This window comes from Colias eurytheme, chromosome 19 (assembly GCF_061535395.1).
Source record: "Colias eurytheme isolate Ceu_HAF_F1 chromosome 19, ilColEury1 Martin Lab GWU primary, whole genome shotgun sequence".
In the NCBI taxonomy this organism is placed as follows: Eukaryota; Metazoa; Arthropoda; class Insecta; order Lepidoptera; family Pieridae; genus Colias; species Colias eurytheme.
The window spans coordinates 1745841-1772330 of NC_142998.1; the positions used below are offsets into that span (position 1 = coordinate 1745841).

At 34.4% G+C, this 26490-nt stretch overlaps 2 protein-coding genes across 2 annotated transcripts; one reads left to right on the forward strand and one right to left on the reverse strand.

Moving 5' to 3' along the window:
- Positions 1-1949: 1949 nt before the first annotated feature.
- On the reverse strand, positions 1950-25726 carry LOC149899999 (uncharacterized). The gene is made up of 13 exons (XM_090113166.1): positions 25346-25726; positions 25081-25215; positions 23623-23922; positions 21619-21777; positions 20346-20483; positions 20045-20172; positions 19269-19343; positions 18097-18229; positions 17295-17425; positions 16701-16836; positions 14691-14810; positions 4903-5100; positions 1950-2163 (listed from the first exon to the last, which is right to left on the reverse strand). The coding sequence occupies exons 1-13, from the start codon at positions 25451-25453 to the stop codon at positions 2026-2028; spliced, it is 1899 nt and encodes a 632-aa protein (XP_089969292.1). The 5' UTR covers positions 25454-25726; the 3' UTR covers positions 1950-2025.
- LOC149900000 (uncharacterized) lies at positions 9561-11604 on the forward strand. Its single transcript, XM_090113272.1, has one exon. It carries the CDS (start codon positions 9920-9922, stop codon positions 10655-10657), a length of 738 nt encoding a protein of 245 aa, XP_089969398.1. The 5' UTR covers positions 9561-9919; the 3' UTR covers positions 10658-11604.
- Positions 25727-26490: the final 764 nt, after the last annotated feature.

Sequence of the window (26490 nt, forward strand, 5' to 3'; positions counted from 1 at the left end):
TCTAATTAAAATATATATTTGCGAACGTACTGCCGCTCCAATCACTACAGAGAGGGGCCACTGAAAATCAGTGTTGCAACTGTGTCGCAACATATACTGAGTGGCTACCTGGTTTGGCTCCACTTACTTTTCCTCACATTTATTTTATTTTATTTTTTTATTTTATTGTATTAATAAGATTGTTAATTTGTTACCTATTGTTATTTTAATTGTTTACTTGTTTATCGTTTATTTAACAGTTTTATTTGTTTGAAACTGCTTGTTATCTGTGTTTTTATTATTAATTTAAATTTTATATTGTGGAGTCAAATAAATGTTTCTTTCTTTCTTTCTTTCTTTCAACATTTTCGTGTAGATTTCTGTCAAGATAAACTTTGCTTCAATATGTAATAAATTATTTTCATTTGTACTACGCACGTTTTGTCGCGACGTGACTTTGACTGAAAGGCTTATTACACTACCCGATATGAAGGGCCCTGCATCTAGGGTGGGCGTGTTCCCTAGTTAGTGTGGCGCTTATTACACTTCTCTGCGAATTGGGCCCTAACTCAGTTTATACGCGAATGTCTAGAGAGATAAACGTATTGTTGCATTTTACATTATGCCGCCGTCAGTATCGAAACTTCAAAAAGTTGCTGTAGCAGTGGCAACCGTTGACGCAATAACAAATATTAAAAAAAGAAGAGAAAGATCTGGGTGAAAGAGTATTTGCGGTTACGTGAAAAGCTTTCAAATATGCAAATACTAAGCGTGCTTGAACCGGGAGTTTTAATGAATTAATTAGAGTAGGTGCAGAACAATTTGAACACTTGTTGAGTTTTAAAACAATTAAATAAACAATTGATTTAAACAATTTATTTATTTGTTAACATGGCGGTGTGATCACAAACATTTGGAACTTCCCTTTTAAGTTATATAAACCTGTAGTAGGGAAGTTTGGTGACACCTTACATACAAAAGCAGCCACTCCACGCACTAGTCGCGCGGCAACTGAGCTCCCTAACCGCCCTAAACGTTATTACATTACCCAATCTGCAGGGCGCTTAGGGAGCTAGGCAGATCGGGCAGACCCGATCGCCCTAAATCGGGACCAATCGGGACACTAACTCCCTAAGTCTTATTACACCACTCTTAGTTAGGGTTAGGGTCCCTAAAAATTGGGTGGTCTAATAAGCCTTTGATACTGTGGCCCTTTCTGCGATCAAATATTGTTACATTACATACGGGGAAGCACCTAAATGTGTTATATTTTTTCATTGGAATGTTCTTGGGAATCACAGTTCAAAGCTATGTTAAGACATTTTATTTCAATTTATTATGACATCAAATATTTTTTTTTTTTTGTAAAATCGAGACTAAAAATAATAGTACGCACAAAACTACCTTCATTAAAAAAAATCCATAAGCTATATCACATGAGAGAGGAGTTAATATATGGTTATAACCATAAACGCAAAACCACTGAAAAACGTTTATTTCATAAGTGCAGCTGTTCGATTGCGCGAATGTTAATTTCTATTGTATTATTGTAGGGAGGTGGGGGATAAAATAAAACTACCCTCATCTATACTAATATTATAAAGTTGAAGAGTTTGTTTGAACGCGCTAATCTCAGGAACTACTGGTCCGATTTGAAAAATACTTTCGGTGTTATATAGCTCATTTATCAAGAAAGGCTATAGGCTATATAATATATAATTTTTTTTTATTTCTTCGGAATGAATATATAAGTTTCGCTTCCTGCGGTCGAGGCGCGCTCTGCTGAGGAAGGGTGAGGGCTGCTTGATGTGCACCGTGCACACGTGCAGCTTTCAACTGTTCGACTGCGCGATTGTTGATTTCTATTGTATTATTGTAAGGAGGTGGGGGATAAAGTAAAACTCCCGTCATGTTTTTATAAAATTCATACTCTAGTTTATGAAATGGAGGAGAAAGAACACAAGACCACATAAAAACCATAAATTTATTTTGTGAAAAAAATATTTTTTTTTGTTCTTTTTTTTATTTCTTCAGAATCAGAATATATTATTTTCGCTTCCTGCGGTCGCGCTTTGCTGCGGGCTGCTTGAGGTGCACCGTGCGCACGTGCAGCTTGCAGCTGTTCGACTCCGTGAACGCCTTGCCGCACACCTCGCACTTGTACGGCTTGTCGCCCGTGTGGCTCTAAGGGAAATTATTATATAATTATAATATGTTACGCTACTTTCCTAAGTAACATTATAAAGACGACGGAGATGTCCAAAAAATGACCCAGAATCGACAGGAATGAAATGTATACCAATGGATTAATAATTAAATATAATATAATGTAGCTAAAGCGGTAACCCTGAAATCTTTATAGTATAGGAGCTAGGAGCAAAATAAAATAAGTAAGAAATACGTTTAAAACATAAGTTTATGTCATGTTGTAGCTTATGACGTTGTAATAATGTGATGATAATTATTATTTAAATATTTTAAAAACAACAGCAACAAAATAACATCATGTTCAATCACAAAATAACAAAGACTCCGTTTTTTGAAGTTTTTTTCTTTTGGCTCAAGATACTACAATTGCTATTGTACTGTATGTATTATTGATACCTAATTCTGTGGCTAAGGATTGGAAATAAAAAATAATAATAGGTATAGTATACGAGTTAAGAGCCAATAAAACTGAATAAAAAATCGTTTGAAAATAATTATGTTGTGGATGAGATTATCGTTGTTATTATAATTTCAATGTTTTAATTGCTTTTGCTTGTACATTCTTGTGTAACACAAGTTGTTGTAGATTCGAATGTCGTTATTATAGGTAAATATAATATCATTAAAATTTATCAAAATAAGACTAAATTATAAAAATAAATGAATAACAACTATATTCTTATCCACAACATAACGTGTTTTTATTATTTTCAAACGATTTTTAACTTTGTTTTTTTTTGTCGCTTAGCTCCTGCACTATACAGTTTTTTTTTCAATACTTAGCCACATAATTACCAATAAAACATATAGTACTATGGCAATTGTAGTATCTATGAACCAAAAGAAAATGAACTACAAAAATCAGAGATTTTGTTATGTTATGTTTCAACGTTTTTGTTATGTTGCTGTTGCTTGTAAAAGATGATTATTATCATGTGTGAGACAAGTGACACAACATCATAACAACGTCATGTTAAGCCATAACATAATATAAACTTATTTATATTATATTTTTAACGAATTTCTTTCGTTATTTTGTTTTGCTCCTAGCTCCTATACTATAACGATTTCAGAGTTGCCCCCTTGGTAACATTTTATTATAAAAAAAAAAATCTTTATTGAAAAAGTATAAAAAATTTAAAATTGGGTATCATTTAAGCTATCACCAATTTAATTAGTTTTGTGTTTCTTAAATAATAGGGTTTGTCCTCAAAATAGTATGTAGATCTGTCACCAAAATGTAGTCACCAAACAATGCAAAATCAGTACTACAATAAATCACCTAAAATCCTGAGATATAAGGTCTAGTACCAAATAAATGTTTTTGTATGTATTATAATAGGTGTGTCCTAATAAGTATTTAAGCAAACTAATTTAAAGAGATCACCAATAAATCATATTATGTTACTAGAAAATTGCATTAAGTTCAAATAAAAAATTAGGGTTGTCATCATTGTTTCAACCAAAAGATTCTGCTATTTAACTAGACTCCCAAGGTTCTAAATTGCCACTGGTAGTATAAATTATATTTAAAAAAAATTTTTAGCAGAGTAGTAAATAAAACAATTATTAAAGTCAAAATAATCAATATTTATTGTTTAAAATAATTACCACTGAACAATCAGCGCTGGTTTAAAATAGCTGGCTTAAATAATCAATATTTATTCTTAAAAATAATAACCACTGAATAATCAGCTCTGGTTTAATAGCTGGCTTATGGCTAGCATAATTGTAGATAAAACACTTAATTAAAGTTAAAATAATCAATTTTTAAAGCGCGCCAATTTGTCTCCGCCCCTTTGATCATTTTTTCATTAAAATTATAAATTGATGTATTAAATTGGTAACGAATACTATTAATTTAATATCTGAACGAAATAAAATGTTGCTACTGTATTGGTGACAAAATATCAAATAAAAAGGAGTCGCAGTCAGGGATCGATAATCGATTTATTTGGTGACAGATCTACCATTCTGAGCACAGAGCTATTATTTAAGTAACAAAACTGTTATTAAAAGAACGAAGTTTATATTCATGTAATGCAATATAATTTTATTGGTTATCGATCTCTTATTTTACACATATATTAGCATTAATTTGATAATTCATACTTGGGAACAATTTTTGTTTATCTGAGAACGAAAATATTTCGTGGTGATAGATCTATTTATTAGGTGATACAACTTGATGACAAATATAAATTTTGGTGATAGAAAATATAAAATTTGGGGAAACTAAAGCCTGTGTTAGTTGGAAACTGTGTTACTGTGTATTATACTTCAATGCCAATCCAATGGTACACATTTCATTCCTGTCGATTCTGGGTTTTTGGTTCATACATTTTTGGACATGTCCAAACTCTGTTTTCTATGTTTCTTCTTCACGCTTAAACCATTGAACCGATTTATTACAAATATAGTTTGTGACTTGAGAAAGGATACAGGATAGATTTAATCCCGGAAATCTCACGGGAACGGGGCCTGTGTTTCTTGTTAACACGTGGGTAGCTGCGGGTGGAAAGCTGGCAAACGATGGGCTGGCATATTGCTGCATACAGACACTCCGAATGTATACAGTGCGGCCAGCTGGCTACACTTACGAGCGCGTGCCGGTCGAGCGCCGCCTTGCACTTGAACGCCTTGCCGCACTCGCAGCACACGTGCGGGCGCCGCTCCGAGTGTACTGTGTAACTGACTGCAACATATACAACTCACGCGCGAGTGCCGGTCGAGCGCCGCCTTTAACTTGAACGCCTTGCCGCACTCGCAGCACACGTGCGGGCGCCGCTCCGAGTGCACGCGGCCGTGCGCCATCAGGTTGATGCGGTTGTGGAACGCTTTGCCGCACTCGCCGCACTTGAACGCCTTCACCGCGGAGTGCGTGCGCTTGTGGTTCATGAGGAACGCGTTGCTCTGACGATTTTTAATGAAAACTCTATAAATGTATGCCTTTTTTGAGAAAAAAAGACGGGTTGTACTCCGGGTGTGCCAACAGAAGTGAAAACTTGATTATTAACGTTAAGCATGTTTGATATTTTGCAATGGTATCCGTCTTACGCTTTTTCGATCAGGTCACGTGTCCTGACGCGAGTTTAAGATTTTATACCCATTACAAAAAAAGCGCTCAACGCCGCTAAAGAAGTTTTCACTTCAAAAAATAAAAACAAAAAAAAAAGTAACGTAGATATAAAAGACGAAATAATAATAAATCAGGACAATTTTTCACACACGGCACGATCTGATCCCATACTAAGCATTCGCTTGTGTTATGGAAACCAGATGGCCGATTAACATGCATATACATAATATAATTTTAAATAAATAATTATATAGATAATTAACACCCAGACACAGAGCAAACATCATCACACAAATATTTGTCCCGGGTGGGAATCGAACCCACGACCTCTGGCTTGGTAGGCAGGGCCACTACCAACCAAGTCAACCGGTCAGTCAAAATAAAAAAATATCGAAACAATTTGCATTTAAAGTATCATGTTTTCTTACTTTATAGATTTTCACGAGGCTTCTGACTAAGTGAACTAATTGTTTTTTTACAAAATTAATGTAATAGACGCAAATTAATCTGCGGCTTTTACCTCGGAACATTTATTTATACATGTTTGAAATTATTTTCAATATACTTAAGCAAAACAATGAAGAATCACAAAGCATAGAATCACAAAGCATTTCTCATAATCGCCTACAGGTGTCTCTCAAGGATCGCTCTTCGGACCAATATTATATATAGTTTTTATATACCGTATGACAAAACAGTCTGACTAAAGTAATAAAACCGGTAAATCACATTACTTACAAGGAATTTGAAAAAAATAAGTAATGTATTATGTAGTGGCTTTATATATTCGGATAGCGGAAATGAAACAACGGATTGACAACCTCTTTATAATGCAGCTAATTACCAACTGAACTACAATTGTGTGGTGAACAAATATATTGCGTTTACTGGACTCTCTTTTAGGAACTGACGATATGTTGTATATTTTTTTACGCAGTTGGCAAAGGAATGTTTCATTCTCGGAAATATTAGGCTTTTGCAGCTGGAAAAAATCTCCGAGTAATCTCATTGCTTCACCATAAACCATTTCGGCGGCACTTGTCTGAGTGTCGTCTCGTAGACTCGCTCTTAGTCCAAACAAAACAGATGGTAACTGTCCAACCCAGTCGACTGTATTACCGCTACACATAAGAGCTGTTTTTAATACTCTGTGCCATCTTTCTATAGCACCGTTTGCTTGCGGGTGATATGCACAAGTCCTTATCTTTTTAATACTCATTCGCTTCGCTAAATTTGTAAATAAGCTTGATTCGAATTGTCGTATCGGTAGTTATCCGTATAGGACATCCAAACCGACAAATCCATCCTGTATAGACAATTTCAGCTACAGTCTCTGCAGTTATATCTTTTATGGGAAAAGCTTCTGGCCAAGAGGTACTTCTGTCGATCATGGTTAGAATTTATCGATAACCATTGCAATATTGTAAAGGACCAACGATGTGACGCTTCGCTTAATTTTTGTGAAAAAAATCCGAGAGGCTTCCATGAGTTTCCTTCTCTCTGTTGAAGTACTACACCGGCACATGTGCTTGAACAATCGGTCTTGATACCAATAGAAGCGTTTGCTGCGGGAAATGACAATGTAACGGCACTTTGAAAGTTTTGTTTACATTGCTCAAAGGCTGCCGATGCTTCATCAGTCCATTGTATCGGACTTTTATCTTTCTTACCGGAGTTATGAATATATTGATTGAGTTTTGACTGTATTTCTGCAGCATGAGGTAAATGACGTCTATAGAACTTTAGCATTCCTAGAAATCGTCTCAATTCTTCGACTGTTTGTGGTTTTGGGTACTCTTTTTTGACCTTGACTTTATCTTCCAAAAATCCTTGTTGTGAAATGTTAAATCCCAAAAAACTTAGTTCCGCTTTGCTGAACTCACATTTTGATAAATTTATAGTGATTCCAAACTCATTCAAACGTTAGAAAACCATTCGTAAGTGTTTCGTATGGCTCAGGTGTCCTGATGACGCAATGATGACGTCATCGATATAGGAAAATAAAAATGGAACGTTTTCCTCGCTTTTCTCGCCATTACAATTTTCGGAATCAGTTGGAAAATGAAGGTCACGGAACACGACGTTGTTTTAAAATCTTTGGAATGTCCGCGCTGAATTTACGTGTAAGAAGAGGTCAGAAACGTTATTACATTCGACGTTTCTGACCTCTTCTTACACGTAAATTCAGCGCGGAATAGCAAGGATAATTTTACTTTTCATCTGTAAGTACTTTTACATCAAAATTTGTGAAATATTGCAGCAAATTTGCAAAATACTGAAATAATTTGTCAATGTAAAAGTGTTGCCACATAATGGTACTACATCCACTTTTGGTTAAATTTTAAAGTACGTAGACTGTTTTAATATTTTATTATAACTTTTATCACCGTTCATATTTGTTATTATAGAGTAATAAAATTTACCCAAAGAAACCATAAATAACGTGAAGTATAATTTGTATAAGCTTTATGAATCAATGATAAATACCGTTTGCAAATTAATTTTATTGTTTATCTGCAATACATGTTTTTCTTTAATATTTTATAGTATACTAAGTTTTAGTTTGTATTTTATTAATTACATATAATGCAATTATTTACGTTCGTAACATGTACGTGAAAAGGCATTTTAAATTCGTTATTCTGGTATCACTGCATAAAAATTAGGGATGGGACAGTATAGGTAAACCAGAATCTGATGGCAATTAGGGAAATCAAAATTTTGAGTGTGCAACCCTAGGGAAAATGGACTGAACGATCTTGATACTGCTTATTTTTTAGTTTGTTCTCAATATCATTAGTCACATTACATAAGTGGACAATACTGTACTTAATAATGAGATATCCACTTAATATTATGTAGGTACATACTTACATATATAATATACATATTACTTTTACACAGGTAATACATATTATTATTTACACATACCTATATTTGTATGTTCATTATCATTATGCCATGTGAAAATATCAATGTTATATCGATAGAAAACTAGACTGCTATAATTTTTTATAAAATAAAATAAAAGTAAAATAAAACTATGTTTATTTTCGTAAGTATTAACAGATACACACATTATAAAATTGACTTGGACAGCTTGGACTTGACGAATAGCCGTATTGGAAACTCCTGTAATAAGTTTTCATAAAATTATATTCCAATCAACAAACAATATTATAGTTACCTACATATAATATTTTTTAATTAAAAGTATCAAAGCGGGTAAGTCCAATTTACCACTAAAATCTTCTAAATTGAAAATTGTGATGTGTTTGACCCTTCTTCATCAAATATTTTTCTATACTATATAAACAACACCTCTTGCTTGTGATCACAGCGGCTTTTTCGACATTTTCGAAGATTTTTTAGACAAAATCCTAAAAATTATTTATCAACTGCAAAAAAGACAAATAATTTGACAACCAATTTGATAGTTGTCAAATAAGTTGCCACATGAAAATCTTTTATTTCTTAAATATAAATATGCCATCAGATTCTGGTAGACCTATACAAGAATAATATCGATATAAATATTATCCAGCTGTGTGCGTCTTATGGTAGATGATGGTAAATTTTATCAGTTTGTTACATTCCCATTTTTTTTTCATATTTCTAAAAGCTGCTGTGATTCGGGATGTCTGGATTCGATCTCGTATGAATCATGTTTCATGGACTCTTAAACGGACTAGCACTAGTGTTTCTGCGTTAAAATAAATGATAATATTTGTAAATAAACGATATAAATGAATGACGAAGTTGTCTTTTTGTTCACTATTTCTTGTTTTATAATATAAATTGTGACATTCCCAAAAAATGGTATTTAGGCTAAACAGACAGTTGAGAGGCGTTAATTTTTTTGTGGTAAGCTGTTGTCTTATGGAACCTAAATCTGAAATTTCAGTTGAAGGAAACTTTTAGTTTTTGAGATATGAATTTTTCAAAGGCTCAACCAAAGAATACATAATAGTAGCTAAACGCTACAGAACGGACACTCTCCGCCTCCCGCCAAAATTAAACACTTACCTCACCCCGCACGATCAGACATAAAATGGTCCGCATTTTTCTGCAAGGACGATACGTAACGAAGATTGACAACATTAATCAAATTGCCAACCATAAAGCGTTAACACACACATTTGCAGTCTCTACAGTGTGACTGTCAAAACGATAATTTTGTATGGAGTGTCCGGGGTGTGGCTCAACTTTACTTTATGTGACGTCGAGTTGAGAGGCGTAAATTTTTTTGTTGTTAGCTATATTGTCCAATAGATAGTATGATAGTAACCGACACTCCGAAAAAGTATTATAAATTAATAGTAAAAATCAACAGTGTTCACAAGAATTTACGTTCAAGTTATCATATAAGTGAGTTTGAGTGTGCGTAATAAATAGACATCACATATCCACGAAATATAACGAAGATCCAGGAAATAATAATCACGAAGAACCCTGAAAAACGTAAGAAATTACAACTCATTCTAACAGACAACTTGTCACTAGGACGAATAGACGTTAACTGTCAAGTGTCAACCACAGAGCAAGTAATTGTGTCAACTGTCACTTCAACAACTGATTGTGTCAACTTAAGTGTTGCCAGTAATATATATTAAATTTCCCCATAATCAAAAATTGTTTATTGTCATTTCACAAATGGAAGGTCAATTCCAACTTTTATTTGAGAAAATGAAAATCGAAATGCAGAACCAAACAGTGGAACTAACAAATACTATAATGGAAAAAATAGATGATAAGTTAAAACCTATTTTGGAAGAAAATAAAATTTTGAAAAATAAAGTAGAAAATTTAGAAAAAAGAGTTGGAAATTTAGAGCGGGAAAAGAAAATGAATAATATTATTATACATGGATTGAAGGAAGACGAGAAATCTATGCAAGACTTGCTTAACAACGTAAAAAGACATTTTTTAGATGAATTAAATTTTACTTTAGAAGATCGGGACGTTAATAAAATTTATCGTATCGGGAAAGGAAATAATGATAATAAACCAAGGCCAATAGTGCTCTCATTAGTAAGCGGATGGAGGAAGAGTGAGATTATGAAAAATAAAAAGAAACTAAAGGAATTATATTTAACTAATGATTACTCAAAAGAAACTTTAGAAAAGAGGAAGGCACTACAATCTAAGGTAAGGGAAGAGAGGGAAAAAGGGAACTTTGCCTACATAAAATATGATAAACTCGTAGTAAAAGAAAACCCAAACTCTAAAGACAAAAGAAAAAGAGAAACCTCGTATTCACCCCAAGAAGACGTGCAACCTAGGAAACAACAAACATTGACCTCAGCATCAACAAGCAGGAAAAATGCATTTGACATGATGAGGATTCGTTCTAACTCCTTTTCAACTAGCCCGACTGCAATGAAACAATAGCAACTAAGCACCGGTGATCGGAAACATCAACTAAATAAAAATCAAACTAACAAAGAAACGAAACAACCTCCCCCAAGCCGACCGGTCATCGTGGGGGAAAATGACCACGACCCTCTAAAGACAAAAACACTTACATCGGATATATATATAGCTACTTTTAATGCTCGATCACTACGAACGACGGAGAAACGCCTTGAACTCGAATTAGCCCTAGCAAACATTAAGTGGGATATAATAGGAATAAGTGAAATGAGAAGATATGGAGAAGGAATTAATGATTACGGAAACTATATCCTACATTATAAAGGTGAGACACAAGGTCAGTATGGTGTGGGATTTTTAGTTAAAAAGAATCTTACTAACCGAATTGATGAAATAAAGGGAATCTCTGAAAGAATAACAATACTAAACATAATGTTACCTTTAAATAAAGAAGAAAAATGGTCGATCATCCAGGCTTATTCACCACCTGAATCAAATAAAAAGAAGGACGTTGCAAATATTGAAAAATTCTACGAAGATCTAAGAATGTCTATGCAATACTGCAACAAAAATGTAATAGTAATGGGCGACTTCAACGCACAAATTGGAACAAAAATAAAAAGTGGAGAAGAGTATACAATAGGAAAGTATGGACAAGGCAAAAGAAGCAAAAATGGATCCAGATTAGTCACCTTCGCTTTGGAAAACAAATTTAAAATATTGAACAGTTTTTATAAGAAAAAGAAAACGAAAAAGTGGACGTGGATGTCACCAAATGGACAATATAAAAATGAAATAGATTTTATCATGTCTAATAATTCAAAAATTATCAAAGATGTATCCATCATTCACAATTTAAATTTCAATTCGGACCATAAAATGGTTCGTGCGACACTAACAGGAACACCAATTAAGAACAAAAGGCGATTCTGTACACATAACTCAGGAATTATTTGTACCGGAAATATCACTCAACTTATAAATAATCTACAGCAATTAACTAATAAAGATATAAACAGATGTCAACCGATCCAGGAACAATATGAAAAGCTTATAAACATACTGAAAACAGAAACGAAGAAAATAAACGTCAAAAACAAGAGATTCATTTCAGATGAGACAAAACAATTATTAGAAGAAAGAAGACAATTATTACAAAAGAAAGAAAAGAAAAATTACCGTCATAAAATATCTGAGCTTAGCAAAAAGATAAATCATAATATCAAAAAAGATAAGAAAACTAAAAGGAATATTACATTACAAAATTATATAGAGAAAACTGGAGGCGTAAGAAAAGCAATAAAAGAGTTAAATTATAAAAAACATTGGATGCTTAAAACTAAGACTACAAAAGACAGTTATACAAATAAAAGAATTGAAATACTTAAAGAAGCTACAAATTATTATAAAAATTTATACCAAAGCAAAAACAAAAATAAAACTATAAATAAAATAAACAACAGCGTTACTGATTCCGAACCCATCCCCAAAATCTTAGTTAAAGAAACGATTAGAGCAATCAACACGCAAAAGATGGATAAGACACCAGGAGCTGATCAAATAACGAACGAACTTTTAAAATCGACGACATCAGTGATTGCTCCTATACTCACAGATATATTCAACAATATTATAGATTCGGAAATTATCCCAGCAGACTGGACAAAATCTACAATAACATTGTTACATAAAAAAGGGGACAAAGGGGACATAGGCAATTATAGACCTATTAGTTTAATGTCTAACGTCTATAAAGTATTCTCGAAAATAATTCTATCTCGTATCACTGCTACGCTAGATGCAAACCAACCTAAAGAACAGGCGGGTTTCCGGAGTAAATATTCCACAATAGACCATATTCATGTTTTAAGGCAAGTTCTGCAAAAATACAACGAGTACAATAAAATTTACTATCTGGGTTTCGTTGATTATAATAAAGCTTTCGACTCCTTAGAACATGATTACATTTGGGAAGCTTTGAATATTCAGGGCATTCACGGGAAATATATAAGAATTCTTCAGAATGTTTACTCTAGAAGCACGGCCCAAGTCAGGCTTGAAAGTATGGGTGAAATATTTCCTATAGAGAGAGGCGTGCGGCAGGGTGATCCTATTTCGCCAAAACTGTTTTCAGCGGCTCTGGAGATCGTGTTCAGGAAGCTGCAGTGGGACTACGAAGGATTCTCAATTAGTGGTGAAATGTTGAACCATTTACGTTTTGCAGACGACCTGGTCTTATTCTCTGAATGTCCAAAGAGACTCGAGAAAATGTTACAACAACTGTCAGACGAAAGCGTGAAAGCAGGGCTCACCATGAATATAGCGAAAACAAAAATTATGACTAACGCTTCACAGGCCTATAACATAACAGTAAATACAGAGAAGATAGAATATGTAAAAGAGTATGTATACTTAGGTCAGCTTATAACGGTAAAAGATACTATGCACAATGAAATAGAAAGAAGGATAACAAATACATGGAGAAGATATTGGTCTCTTAGCGAAATTATGAAAAATAAAGATATGCCAATCAAAGAGAAAAGGAAAGTATACAATACTTGCATTCTACCATGCTTAACATATGGTTGCCAAACATGGGCGCTGACGGACAAACTTATGAATAAGGTGATGGTATGTCAGAACGGAATAGAGAGAAGTGTAATAGGTGTCAAAAGAAAAGATAAAATTAAATTAGAAGAAATAAAAAGAATAACTAAATTTAAAGACGTAAAAAAAGCATGTAAGATTTTAAAATGGCGTTGGACAGGGCATATGCTAAGGGAAACAAATGGGAAATGGACAAAAATAATAACAGAGTGGTATCCCAGGAATGGGAAAAGAAGTAAAGGACGTCAAATGAAACGTTGGGAAGACGATCTGAAAAAAGTGGCCGGCTCAGAGTGGATGCGAACAGCGAGAGATAGAGAGAGATGGAAGTCTTTAGAGGAGGCCTTTGTCGAAAGACAAACTGTTAATTGAAACCTGTTGATAAGAAAGTAATTTTAAGAAAATTGTAAATATTTATTGTAAAAGATACTAAAGTTGTAACAAATTGTAAACAGTAATAAAGGCTTATTTTATTTTATTTTATTTTATTTTATTTTATTTTTATTTTATTTTATATTGTCCAATGGAACCTAAATCTAAAATTATTATAAAATTGTTGGAAACTTTTAGTTTTTGAGTTAAAATTTTTGAAAGGCTCAGCTTTACTTTGTAGGACGTCTAGTTGAGAGACGTAATTTTTTTTTGTGGTTAGCTGTTGTCCTATGGAACCTAAATCTGAAATTTCAGTTGACGGAAACTTTTAGTTTTTGAGTTACGAATTTTTGAAAACTAGAAAATTACTATAGAATATACTCCATCTTTTTTTTGTTACGCATATTTATTGTTTTGAAAGTGTCAAATCGACTTTACGACGACCTCTCAACTCGACGTCCGTTATAGTACAGTTTAACCGGGTATTAAATAAGTATCATGCATGTGGTATAGATTTACAACCTCGCACACTTTTTTAACTGCAATGTTTTGAGATCAGACACGACTTTTTTATTCGTTGTAAATACTTAGATGTCACAAATCACAAATATTGAATTATCATTAAAATTAAAATTCTAAATTCATTGATCATAAAGTATCGATAAGTATAATAATTTTTATCGACTTAAATTATCGACGCGTTTTCGCACTATCGATGTTTACATTGATGTTGAATACAGACACGGTGTCTATGTGTGTGTTTGTACGTGTTTGTGTGTGTATAGTCTATGCTGGTGTTTGATTATTTTTTCGTGTGAGTGTGTAGCGACGTAATCGCAAAATGCGTTTGTGTTAACACTATTTGTATGTGTGGACTCCCCCCGCAGGAAATGACAGACTTTTTGACTATGAAAGAATTGCGCGTGTCGTCTCCGGTTGGTTTAATGCTCTAAGTTTATAAGTTACCTATTTTAGCAGCGATTTATTCCTAAGTTTCATTTCATCGTAGAATAAAATTGAGTTAATAATAATACAACCGTTATAAATAATTTAAAATAATAATATCACTTACCCTAAAGCCCTTTCCACACTCGTCACAAATAAATTTCTTCTCTACGGGATAATTTTTATCCGGATGGTTTTTCCTGAAGTGGGTCCAGTACGCCCGCGCGTTAGCTATCTCTTCTGAGCACTGAAACGGATGAACAGTTCTGGGTGAAACAAGTTGATTTAATTTTGACGACGCGGTTGGCGCAGTGGTAAAGTAACTGCCTACTGAGCCGACGGTCCCGAGTTCGATCCCCGGTCAGGGCAAATATTTGTGTGATGAACTCAATTATTTGTTCTTGGGTCTGGGTGTTATTATCTATATATATGCATTTATTAAATATTATATTTATCGTCGCCTAGTACCCACAACACAAGCCTTAATTGAGCTTACTGTGGGACTAGGTCGATTTGTGTAATAATGTCCTATAATATTTATTTTTTATTATTTATTTTAGTTTTCATGCTACTATAAAGGCAATCGATTTAGTATCTACGAAAATGTTTATAAATAATGAAAAAATCACTTAAACCTAGTATCTAATCTGTGCTTGCACATAGCTACACGGCGATTTTATAGTATTACTAGCGGCCCGCCCCGGCTTCGCCCGTGGTACATATGAAAAATAGATGTTGGCCGATTCTCAGACTTACCCGATATGCACAGAAAATTTCATGAGAATCGGTCCACCCGTTTCGGAGGAGTATGCAGACTAACATTGTGACACGAGAATTTTATATATAAGATTTTTATATCTTAAAATCAATAGGAGGCTAGAGATTTTTCATAATAATGTTAATTAACCCGACGTTTTAAACATAGATAGGAGATGAGAACAGTAATTAAAAATTCGCGTTTAAATTGGGTAAAAACTAAAAAGTTTTTAATTTCGAAATCCTACTAATATTATAAATGCGAAAGTTTGTGAGGATGGATGTATGTATGTTACTCTTTCACGCAAATACAGTAGCACCTCGTTAAGTCGAACCTCGATAAGTCAAAAACCTCCAAATCTCGAAAAAATATTCTGTTCCCTTCCCTTCAAATCCGAAAACCTCCGTTACTTGAAATCTTTACCCTCTTTTAGTCGAAATTATCACCTAGTCCCTCCAAGCCATTATGGTACATATTTTCACTCTATAACTCGAAAAATTAAATTTGACCTCTGTATCTCGAACATAGCAACGTTTTACATTTTAGGAGTATACGATAATAAATTTATGACTCATGTAAACACGTGTTTGCATTAAGTATCTAATGACGAAATTAACGATTCAGTAGCTCAGAAAACTGATACTAATGATTAAGATGACATAAAAGACGTGAATAGTACATGCGCTCCATAGGTTTCCATAAAAGTGGCAAGAACCGCATTGAATACCTTACGAAATTTTATAGAGCAAACCAGTATCTCTGAAGAAAAGAATTTTCTGCTATTTATAGATTAGACAATGCTAGAGAACATCCAAATTATCTAAAGCAAAAAAAATACTGACTTTTTTTAATGCCAATTTTTTTATTTTAAAATGATTTGAAATAATGTTGATTTGTAATAAATAAAAACATGTTTGTCACCTCTGCAAGTTAAATTTTAATTTATTTTACCTCTCTAACTCTAAATTTATAAGAATAAACCTCAAACTCTGTATGTCGAATCAAAATCCGCCTAAGTCGAAATCCTCCATAAGTTGAAAACTCTAGAACTCGAATTTTTTGGCGTCTCCCTTGATTTTCGACTTATAGAGGTGCTACTGTACTACTAAACCGAAAACAATGAAAGGCGGTGAATAAGCTACTGTTTATCCTGGAAATCCCACAGGAACTATGAAGGTTGTTATGAATTTTAAGTTTGTAATGCACCACCACCATAAATGTAATCCTTCTAAATTTTCGGGTTGTCTGGCAGAAATAGCTTACAGCGATAAGACCGCCCTCTGTACATGTTGTTACTTGTATGGCTCTTAGTTTATAATCCTGTATTAAGTGTGAAATAAAGTATTTTTCATTAATTCATTCATTCAAGGTTTAACATACATGCGGACAATTAATCGGCCAAGTGCGAGTGTCGCTCTTTTTGTTCGTGTGTGTCTTGCGCGAGTGTGTGCAGCGCACGTGTGCACGCTTCTCTTCCTCCGTCTTAAACGACTCACCGCAATGGCGACAGCCGTTCCTGGGAAATGTTGGAAGATAATTTACATTTTTTAATAATAATAAAATATTATTTGTAAAAAAAACGCATTTAAATTCGCAAATTGGTGTGCTTAAAAATGTATTCGTATTTTTTGCCAGTGAGTGTAAGACTAAAAAAGATGTCGGTATTTTCTATGTTTTCTGATATTTTGTAAATATACGTAATAAAAAAGGGCGTGTGTGCCGAGCACACGTGTCAGAAGTGAAACTTCTTTAGCAAGATTCAAACAAATCGTCGCCTTATTCCATGACGTGACGGTATTGCCATGAAATTTTACGCTAAACAAAGTTAAAGTTTCACTTCAAAAATAACGAAATTGCACCAATAAATGATATTTTTTTATGGATAAAATTTGTATCAGAGCCATATCGATTACACCGGATTAAAATGGTGAATAAATAAATATTATAGACATAAATAATTATAAATAATCTCACTTATTCTCAGATTCCTTCGTGTGCCGTTTCGCTGTGATCATGTGTCGCTTGAACGCTTCCTCGGAAAAGAATTTGACGTCACACGCCTCACAAAATGGCGCCTCTTTGTCATCCACCTTGTTGGCCGGCATCTGTAATTATATTTATTATTTCTACTAAAGTTCGCCCGCGTTTTTAAAGCAAAACCCGCTTCATTGTAATCAGTTCAGTAGTATTTGCGTGAAAGAGTAACTAAAATCCATCCATCCTTGCAAACTCTCATAGCATACTAATAACTAAAAAGTTGATCGAAAAATAATTACGTATTATTTAGGGATATGGTGATTGGTGATAGTTAAAAAAAATTATAAATGCTTGTAACACATTCACATGAATAAAAAACTTTTTCAATTTGAGTTTCAGAGACAAAAACGGACTATGGAACATTTTTAAAAGATAAATTATTTTATATAGGGTGATTTCACGAAGCAATAATAAGTCTTACTCCAGAGTATAACAGCAATAATTATCCTATGATTAAACTATTTTTATGTTTCACCAAAGATTTATCCTAGGGTTAAACGAATATTCTCATGTCAGTCACTACTCCGCCAAATTCTGAGGAGTATTGCACTTAAATCATGGATAAGATTTCAATATGACGTCCGTATGTTACAACTGACTGTAACGTGTGTGTGTATATTTAAAAATGTACAGTAGGTACATTTTGGCATTATTAATTATTATTTTCCCTAAACTAATTATATTTTATCCAAATGGTTGAACGTTTGAGGGCATTAGAAGTTTAAATATATAATCTCACCTTCAATCCCTTGTGCATCAGGGCCCTGTGCATGTTGAGTCCGAGCTGCGAAACAAACGAGTTTCCGCAGAAACCGCAAATGTAATCCGACGGGTGCTTGATACGCACGTGCGATAGGTACGACGTGAATTTTCTGTATGCGGGTAATAAAAAACATTCTAGCTTAAAACTAATACACTTAGATATAAGAACAATAACTTTGACTGACCGGTTGGCTTGGTTGGTTTCCCTGCCTTCCAAGCAAGAGGGTTCGATTCCCACCCGGGGCAAATATTTGTGTGGTAAACATTGATGTTTGCTGTGTCTGGGTGGTAATTATCTATATAAGTTTTTATTTAAAATTATATATGTATTTTTATAAGCCATCTGGTTCCATAACACAAGCGAAAGCTTAGTATGGGATCAGATCATGCCGTGTGTGAAAATTGTCCTGAAATATTTATATAATAAAAAAAAAAGACGGGTTGCACTCCGGGAGTGCCAGCAGAACTGAAAACTTGATTAACGTTGAGCATGTTTGATATCCATCCGTCTTACGCTTTTTCGATCAGGTCAAGTGTCCTGACGCGAGTTTAAGATTTTATACCCATTACAGAAAATGTGCTCAACGCCGCTAAAGAAGTTTTCACTTCAAAAACTAGCCCGTTTACGAGCACCTTAACGGGTAGATCTGAGAATTGGACAATAGCTACTACAGCTATTTTCATATCCTAAGTGATAAGAGAAAGGCACGGTCTTATCGCTAAGCAATCTCTTCTAGGTAACTTGGTGGCGGATATGTGAAAAGATAAAAATATATAGGTAGTTAAAAATTTACATTTTCATTGACATACGATAAATAATTAGACTTAAAATCGGCTATTATTACGTCGCCAAAAAATGTAAGAGCTGTGTTTTATACAGATTCATTAGAATTAGCACCTTATTTCGTTGCAGTAATGTTCAAAGTCTAATTTATCGCTCATTAGAAAACCCTGCCTGATACACGCGTATGCAGAGTTTTGCTTCGGACATTTATTATTTCGACGAAACTTATATTGGCAGAGCTTACTTTTTAATAGTGTTAATACAAAATATAAATTATAATATCACAGTACCACATAAAGCAAACGAAGTCAGGTGCATCTACTAGTAAAATAACATCTATCTACAAAATATAAAAACATACTCACGGCGAAATCTCTTCGCAGTATGGACACTTGTACTTAACGCCTCGGTGCCAGTAAAGGTGTTGTCTAGCTTGAGTGCTATAAAAACATATAAAAATGTCAAGTTTTTGTAGTAGATATTAGAACTCCATTTAATTAAAATAATAGTAAAACACACAGAAAAATGGTTTTTGAAGTAGATATTATAATCTTATCTCCATTTTAATAAAATAAGAGTCATTTTTTGAAATAAAGCTTAACATCTTATTTACTTATATGTACATACACATTTTTAATAATTCCGAAAACGATTAAAAAAAATAATTTTCATATTTAAAGTTTAAACCAAATAAGATCAAGAGATGTTCTTAATTCTTATACTTTTTTAATGCTAATCAATCTTCCACATATATTACATAAGATAATTTTTCGTAGAATTTTATACGTTTATACTATATCTCACCCGCAGCTTCGCCTGCTTTATCTAAAACTGAGCAAACATCATCACGTTACGAGCAATGCGGGTAAAACCGCAGGACACAGTTAGTATGTAAATCTATACTATAAAGCTGAAGTTTTTGTTTGTTTGTTCGAACGCGCTAATCTCAGGTACTACTGGTTCGATTTGAAAAATTCTTTCGGTGTTAGATAACCCATTTATCGAGGAAGGCCATAGACTATATACCATCACGCTAAGACCAACAGAAGCGGAGCACCAATGAAGAATGTTTTTCTATGCGTGATCTCCGGGCAAATCCGCGGGCGGAAAGCTGGTTATAAATATAGATTATTCTACTCACAATTGTTTAGATACATGTGGGCAGTATTTGCATATATACTTCTTCTCATGTATAGCAAGATGTTTTTTGAGAATTCTTGACAATTTAAAACGCATCTTGCATATTTTACATTCCAGGCTGCCTGATGTCTGGAAAAATGATTCTCTATATTAATATAACACTTCATTTTATTTTCTTTATTTAGTCATACGTTACTGTATACATAATTGTATAAGTTTATTGGTTTTTCAAATTCAAAAAAATAATCAATAATTCATGCTATAAATAATTGTTCTCTAATTTAAAAAATATATAAACATACCTTATCATGTCTCTGCATATGATGTTGCCATGTCTGTGTATCTTTAAAACCCTTAAAACAGAGCTCACATTTGAATGCAGAATTTTTATAATTTTGAGTCTCTCGCCGTTTTTGGATTTCTTCCAATTGTTCCTCTTCCTGAAATTTATTTTAAAACTTTGAGAGAAAATAATAAAAAAAAGACGTGTGGCACTCGGGGACTGCCGCGGTAAAGCTATTGCATGCTATGCCTTCAAGTCACACCTCCGTGCCCGTCGGAGTGCGGAGCGTGAGGTTTTTTCGTTACGGAATTTCTCGATTCGGTTCCCGCGCTCAAGGCCCGCGATAGAAGCTATGCAATAGCTTAAAACATTGTCCTTATATAGAAAAACTAGCTATCCTCCCGCGTTTTCAAAGAAAAACTTGCATAGTTACCGTTCTCGTGGGATTTCCGGGATAAAACCTATCTTGTGTTAATCCAAGTTACCCTCTGTATGTGCTTAATTTCATTGTGCAATTGGTTCAGTAGTATTTGCGTGAAAAAGTAACAAACATCCATCCTCACAATACTCTCTCTCAAAATTAACTCACAATACTCTCTCTCAAAATTAACTCACAATACTCTCTCTCAAAATTAACTCACAATACTTTCGGACTTATCATATTAGTAGGAAGTAGGATATATCAAAAATTTCCTGATTCATTTTTAAAATTTACTCTATTTCAAAAATTTCCTGATTAATTTATAAATTTACTCTATTATTCATTAAAATGTACTCTATTATTCAATGTAGGAGTAGAAAATTTTCAATAAGCTTCTACTCTTTTGAGTAACTAACTTTTATATTTAAGCTGTATTTTACTCCCTTTAAACCATTAACTTTAAACCTTGTTTTGTGCTTTAAAAACAGATATCTATGTACTACTCTACTCTTCTATGTGTAAATAACTAATACAAAATTGACCCAAATCATTTCGACAATATGTATTTAAAAATGTTCCAAAACATATTACTAATATGGACATCATCTCAATTACTTTATCGAACTTCTTTCTAAACTGGGGCAAAAAGTGGGTTCAAAATTCAAATCCCGCCTCGTGATAAAAATTATTCTATTCTTTTGAAATGTCTGAATCTACACTAATATTATAAAGCTGAACAGTTTATTTGATTGTGGAAATTTGAGGAAGGCTATAGGGTATATATCATCACGCTAAGACCAACAGGAGCGGAGCAATGCACAGCTAGTTTAAATTAAATGATGTAATAAACAATATTTCGCATGTTACTTACCGTCAAATTGATCACCGTAACATATGCTTCCAGTTTGATGTCGTCCAAAGCCCCTTGGGCCTGATTCATGACTGTTTTTAGTATGTCTTTGCGTGGACCCACTACTTTTGGTTTCAATGCCTTTTTGGGTTTCCTTGTTTTTGAAGCTTTGGGCGGTTTCTGAAAGCAGTAAATTAGCTTTAACGCGAGTATATGCTTTTAGAAATTAGGCTTTTGAACGAACTTTAATTGATTTAACTGTAACGTCTTAGATTCCCCCCGACCACGCCCGCCGTAAGATGTTTGAAACATCATGTTTAATAATATATAATGAACAACACGCACAAGAAAGAACTTAGCGCAAAATATTTTTTTTTTAATCTATACTTATAATAAATCTGTAGAGAGGCCAATTCTGTACATGAAATATATTTAAAAAAAAAACTATGAAGGAGTGATAAGGGATCGCTACTGATGCCAAAAATGCAATCAGTAAAATTTTTGTCTGTCTGTCTGTCTATCTGTCTGTCTGTCTGTATATTCGTTATAGAAACAAAAACTACACGACGGATTTTAACGAAATTTGGCACAATTATTCTTCATACTCCTGGGCAGGTTATAGTAAAAGAATCATGTAAATCGGTGTAGAAACACCAAAGTTATACCTACATGAAATACGCTAAGTCATCGCGCGTGAATACAGAATCATGCCATAAGGATTATTTTTGTGTGTCAGTTGCCGCGTTCGACGCGCTTCGCGGCGGGAGCTATAAAAAGGCGGCGGGACCCGTTTCGCGTTGTCACGTGTGAACGGTTGAACCGATTTCGATAATTCTTTTCTATTATGTTCCTTGAAGTACGAGGATGGTTCTTATGTAGAGAAAACGTAAATATGTACCACGGGCGAAGCCGGGGCGGACCGCTTGTTAATAATAACTCAAAAAATTGCTCCTGATTTGCTCTATCAATTACAAAGAAAAAAAGACGGGTTGCACTCCGGGAGTGCCGGCAGAAGTGAAAACTTGATTATTAACGTTGGACATAGAGAAAACAACTTGATGGAAAACTGCGTAGCCTAAATTGGCTGATAGGTCACCACTCAAAATTGAAAGACAATAGTAAAATTCTAATTTACAAGACAATCTTAAAGCCAATCTGGACGTATGGCATACAGCTTTGGGGCTCTGCCAGTAATAGCAACATTGAAATCCTAGAGAGATTCCAGACTAAGGCTCTCAGAACAATACTTGGTATCCCCAAATGTATTGCAAATAAATACATGTACCTTGATCTCGGTATAGCCACAGTTCGAAAACAAATTGTCGAAAGCAGCCAGAAATATCAGGGAAGGCTAACAGTACACACCAACGACCTTGCTCAAGCGTTAAGTGGAGAGGGAGGCCAACAATACATCAGGCTAAAAAGACAGGACATTACAAACCTTGCTAAAAGATTCTAATCTAAAACAAATATAACACTAGACTACAAGGGTGGAGTCGTTGGACGAGCCCCTTGAAACAATATCATGTTCCCGGACGGAGTTCCAAACAATATAAAGGCCAATTGTTACCAAACAGATTGCCTGGTCGCAGTTATATAAAAAAAAAAAAAAAATAACGTTGAGCATGTTTGATATTTTGGAATGATATCCGTCTTACGCTTTTTCGATCAGGTCACGTGTCCTGACGCGAGTTTAAGATTTTATACCCATTACAGAAAAAGTGCTCAACGCCGCTAAAGAAGTTTTCACTTCAAAATATTTAATTTTGACAATGTTTACAATAATTAATTGAAAAACTATGTTTTATGTAGTAAGCTACTGCGCCTACAATGTATAATTATGCGCCTATAATTTATTGCAAAGGAGAGTACTTCAGAGAAACAATAACATTTATCAGCCAATTCAATTTATTTATGTTTAGAGACAGTGCAGCCGAAGTCCACATTCTGTTCAAACCAAATTCAGCACATCACAAGAAAATTTGTACCTAAGTTATATACAAACTTTCTTGTGTAATAACTTACCTCATCCACAATATCTTTCTCTTTTATTTCTTCCTCGATGTACACCTCAATTTCCTCCAAATTTTCCTCCATTTTCTCACTCTTATGAATGTATAATGGTTCGTCATCACTCAGCCAATCATTATCACTATTCGTATGATAGGAAAATTCACAATCAATTAATTCTAATGGCTCATCTTTGATTGTCTCTTCATCATCTTCTTCATTTATAATTTTAATTTCAAATATATTCTGAATACTTAAATTCGAATTTAGGCAGTAGGATTTTTTGTCCAACCGTCTAATGTCTTGTTCTAAAACCTGAAAGGATAATATAAAATACATTTCAGTTTAAATTGGGGTAATAGTGTACATTGTAGGGCGTGGAGTTGAGTCGTAAATTTTTTTGTGGTTAGGCTAGGTTAGTTATTGTCAAAATAATAAATATGCGTAACAAAAACAAGATGGAGTAACTTTCTATAGTAACTACCCGATTTTCAAAAATTCGTAACTCAAAAACTAAAAGTTTCCTCGGTGTGAAATTTCAGATTTAGGTTCAATAGGACAATAGCTAACCTCAAAAAAATTTGTGCGTGTACTAGTGTACACATGTAAGAAGTGAAACTTCTTTATGACCTTATTTTTCAAAAAATAATTTACTATATGCAACGTTACAGAAATACATCAAACACGCGTGTAATGGCTGGTTCACACTTTGATTAGTGTGAGTGCAGGTGATTAGTGCGAGTGCAGGTGTGTAGTGCGAGTAGTGTCCAATTCAACTGCGAGTGCAGGTGATTAGTGGGAGTGCAGGTCAATGGTGAAATTCGCGACGCTACACACTACGCTAAACACTAAACACTCCTGTCCAAACGTGTTTAGGCAGGCACACTGCGAGTGAAGGGGAAGGGAGGGCGCGCGGGACGTGGCTACTCGCAGTCCACTCGCAAAAAAATAGAACACGCTTCTATTCACTTTACTACACAGCCTACTAAACACTCGCACTAAACAGTCGCTGTCCACACGTAGTACTACTCATCACCTGCACTCGCACTAATCAAAGTGTGAACCAGCCATTAGGGATAAAAACAAGATGGCGCGTAATGAAAAAATGTTACACTAAATTTTTTTCCAACCCTGTTAAAGAAGTTTCACTTCAAAAATTTACGACTCTCAACTCCACGCCCTATAATGTACAGTTTAGCCTAAATGGGTACAGGAATAAAATTATTTCTAATAAGTTTTGTTACACACTCAAATAATTAATATATTTTATTACTAGCATTCTTCCCGCAGCTTGACCCACTGAGCCTTCCTCAAAAACTTCTTTATACTACTTAGTATAAGTTATATTATTGTTATTATTAAACTGCATCAAAATCTATTACATAGTTTTAAAGATATAAGCATACAAAATTAGCATACAAAGGGACAGCGACATTGTTTTAAACTATGTAGTGATAAAACATTAATTCAGACCTTTCCGTTGCTCTGTAAGATCCCCTGCAATATAGCCTGAACCCTCAGGCTCCTCTGTCTAAATGAATAGAACTTGTGTAACATCGCTTTGCACACATAGCAAGCGAACATAGGAAGCTCCAAGGAGGTTAGTGGCTGTAATTAAAGAAAGTACTTATTTTACATTGTTGTTTATTTATGTACATACACTTGCGTAAGATTTACGAATGATAATCTATATTTTTTAACGATAAGATAAAATTAAATAATTTTGTTTGCAACTTACATCTGTTCCCGTCAATGTTCTATAATATGGTTCCAGTGAGTTAGAGCGCAAATTATAAAGGGTTACATCCATTTCTAAGCACATTACACATGCTCGAACGTTTTCCATGTTGGAAGTATTAAATATAACTTAGTATTTTATTTTTAATTAATCTTCATATTCATAGGTTGGCGGCATAAACACTGTAGACCCTTATAATCTGCTCGTGTGCAAGTCGGTCTCGCAAACTTTTAAATAAGAAACATCGCGCCTGTTAAAATCAAGGGCTAATTGTGCAACAATAAAAATAAGCAGTGCTCTTTAATTTCTCATCTACTTTATCAGAAATACATGTCAATTAAATAAAAACAAAAGTACAGACTACAGAGAGAAATTGACCAAATGGCTGTCACTCGCTGTCACCTGTGGCTGTCACTATACTCACTAAGCGACTAGCGAGTAGTCAGCTGTGTTGTCAGTTGTGTTGACGACTGCCTATCATTTCATTCATTTTAAGCGTGAATACAAGTCTATTGGAAAGTACAACACACATTTTGATAGCTGTATCATACATTATCTAAGGCCGCGTATCCATCTGCAAATAAATTTCTGCAAGAACTGTCCGACAGTCTGTCTAACAGCAGCACAGAACAGTAAAGTAGATAGAAGTGTGATGTGGGCGTGGCCCACGTGTCAATGATAAGTTTAGATCACCTAATGGCTGGTTCACGCTTTGATTAGTGCGAGTGCAGGTGATGAGTAGTACTACGTGTGGACAGCGACTGTTTAGTGCGAGTGTTTAGTAGGCTGTGTAGTAAAGTGAATAGAAGCGTGTTCTATTTTTTTGCGAGTGGACTGCGAGTAGCCACGTCCCGCGCGCCCTCCCTTCCCCCTCACTCGCAGCGTGCCTGCACTCGCACTAATCACCTGCACTCGCAGTCAATTGGACACTACTCGCACTACACACCTGCACTCGCACTAATCACCTGCACTCGCAGTCAATTGGACACTACTCGCACTACACACCTGCACTCGCACTAATCACCTGCACTCACACTAATCAAAGTGTGAACCAGCCATCAGTTGTGCGCAGAAAAATATTCGAGTCGGTTGTCAGCTGTCAAACCTTTTTTCCATATTTATTCATTAATTAGGACGTGTTGTTC

What these genes read in the sequence shown, in the direction of transcription:
- LOC149899999 (XM_090113166.1), bottom strand. Translation starts at nt 25,453, where the DNA reads ATGGAAAACGTTCGAGCATGTGTAATGTGCTTAGAAATGGATGTAACC. An exon ending in GAACATTGACGGGAACAGAT is followed by an intron (nt 25,216 to 25,345) that starts GTAAGTTGCAAA and finishes CTTTAATTACAG; the next exon opens with CCACTAACCTCCTTGGAGCT. An exon ending in AGAAAGATATTGTGGATGAG is followed by an intron (nt 21,778 to 23,622) that starts GTAAGTTATTAC and finishes TACTGCTTTCAG; the next exon opens with AAACCGCCCAAAGCTTCAAA.
- LOC149900000 (XM_090113272.1), top strand. Translation starts at nt 9,920, where the DNA reads ATGGAAGGTCAATTCCAACTTTTATTTGAGAAAATGAAAATCGAAATG.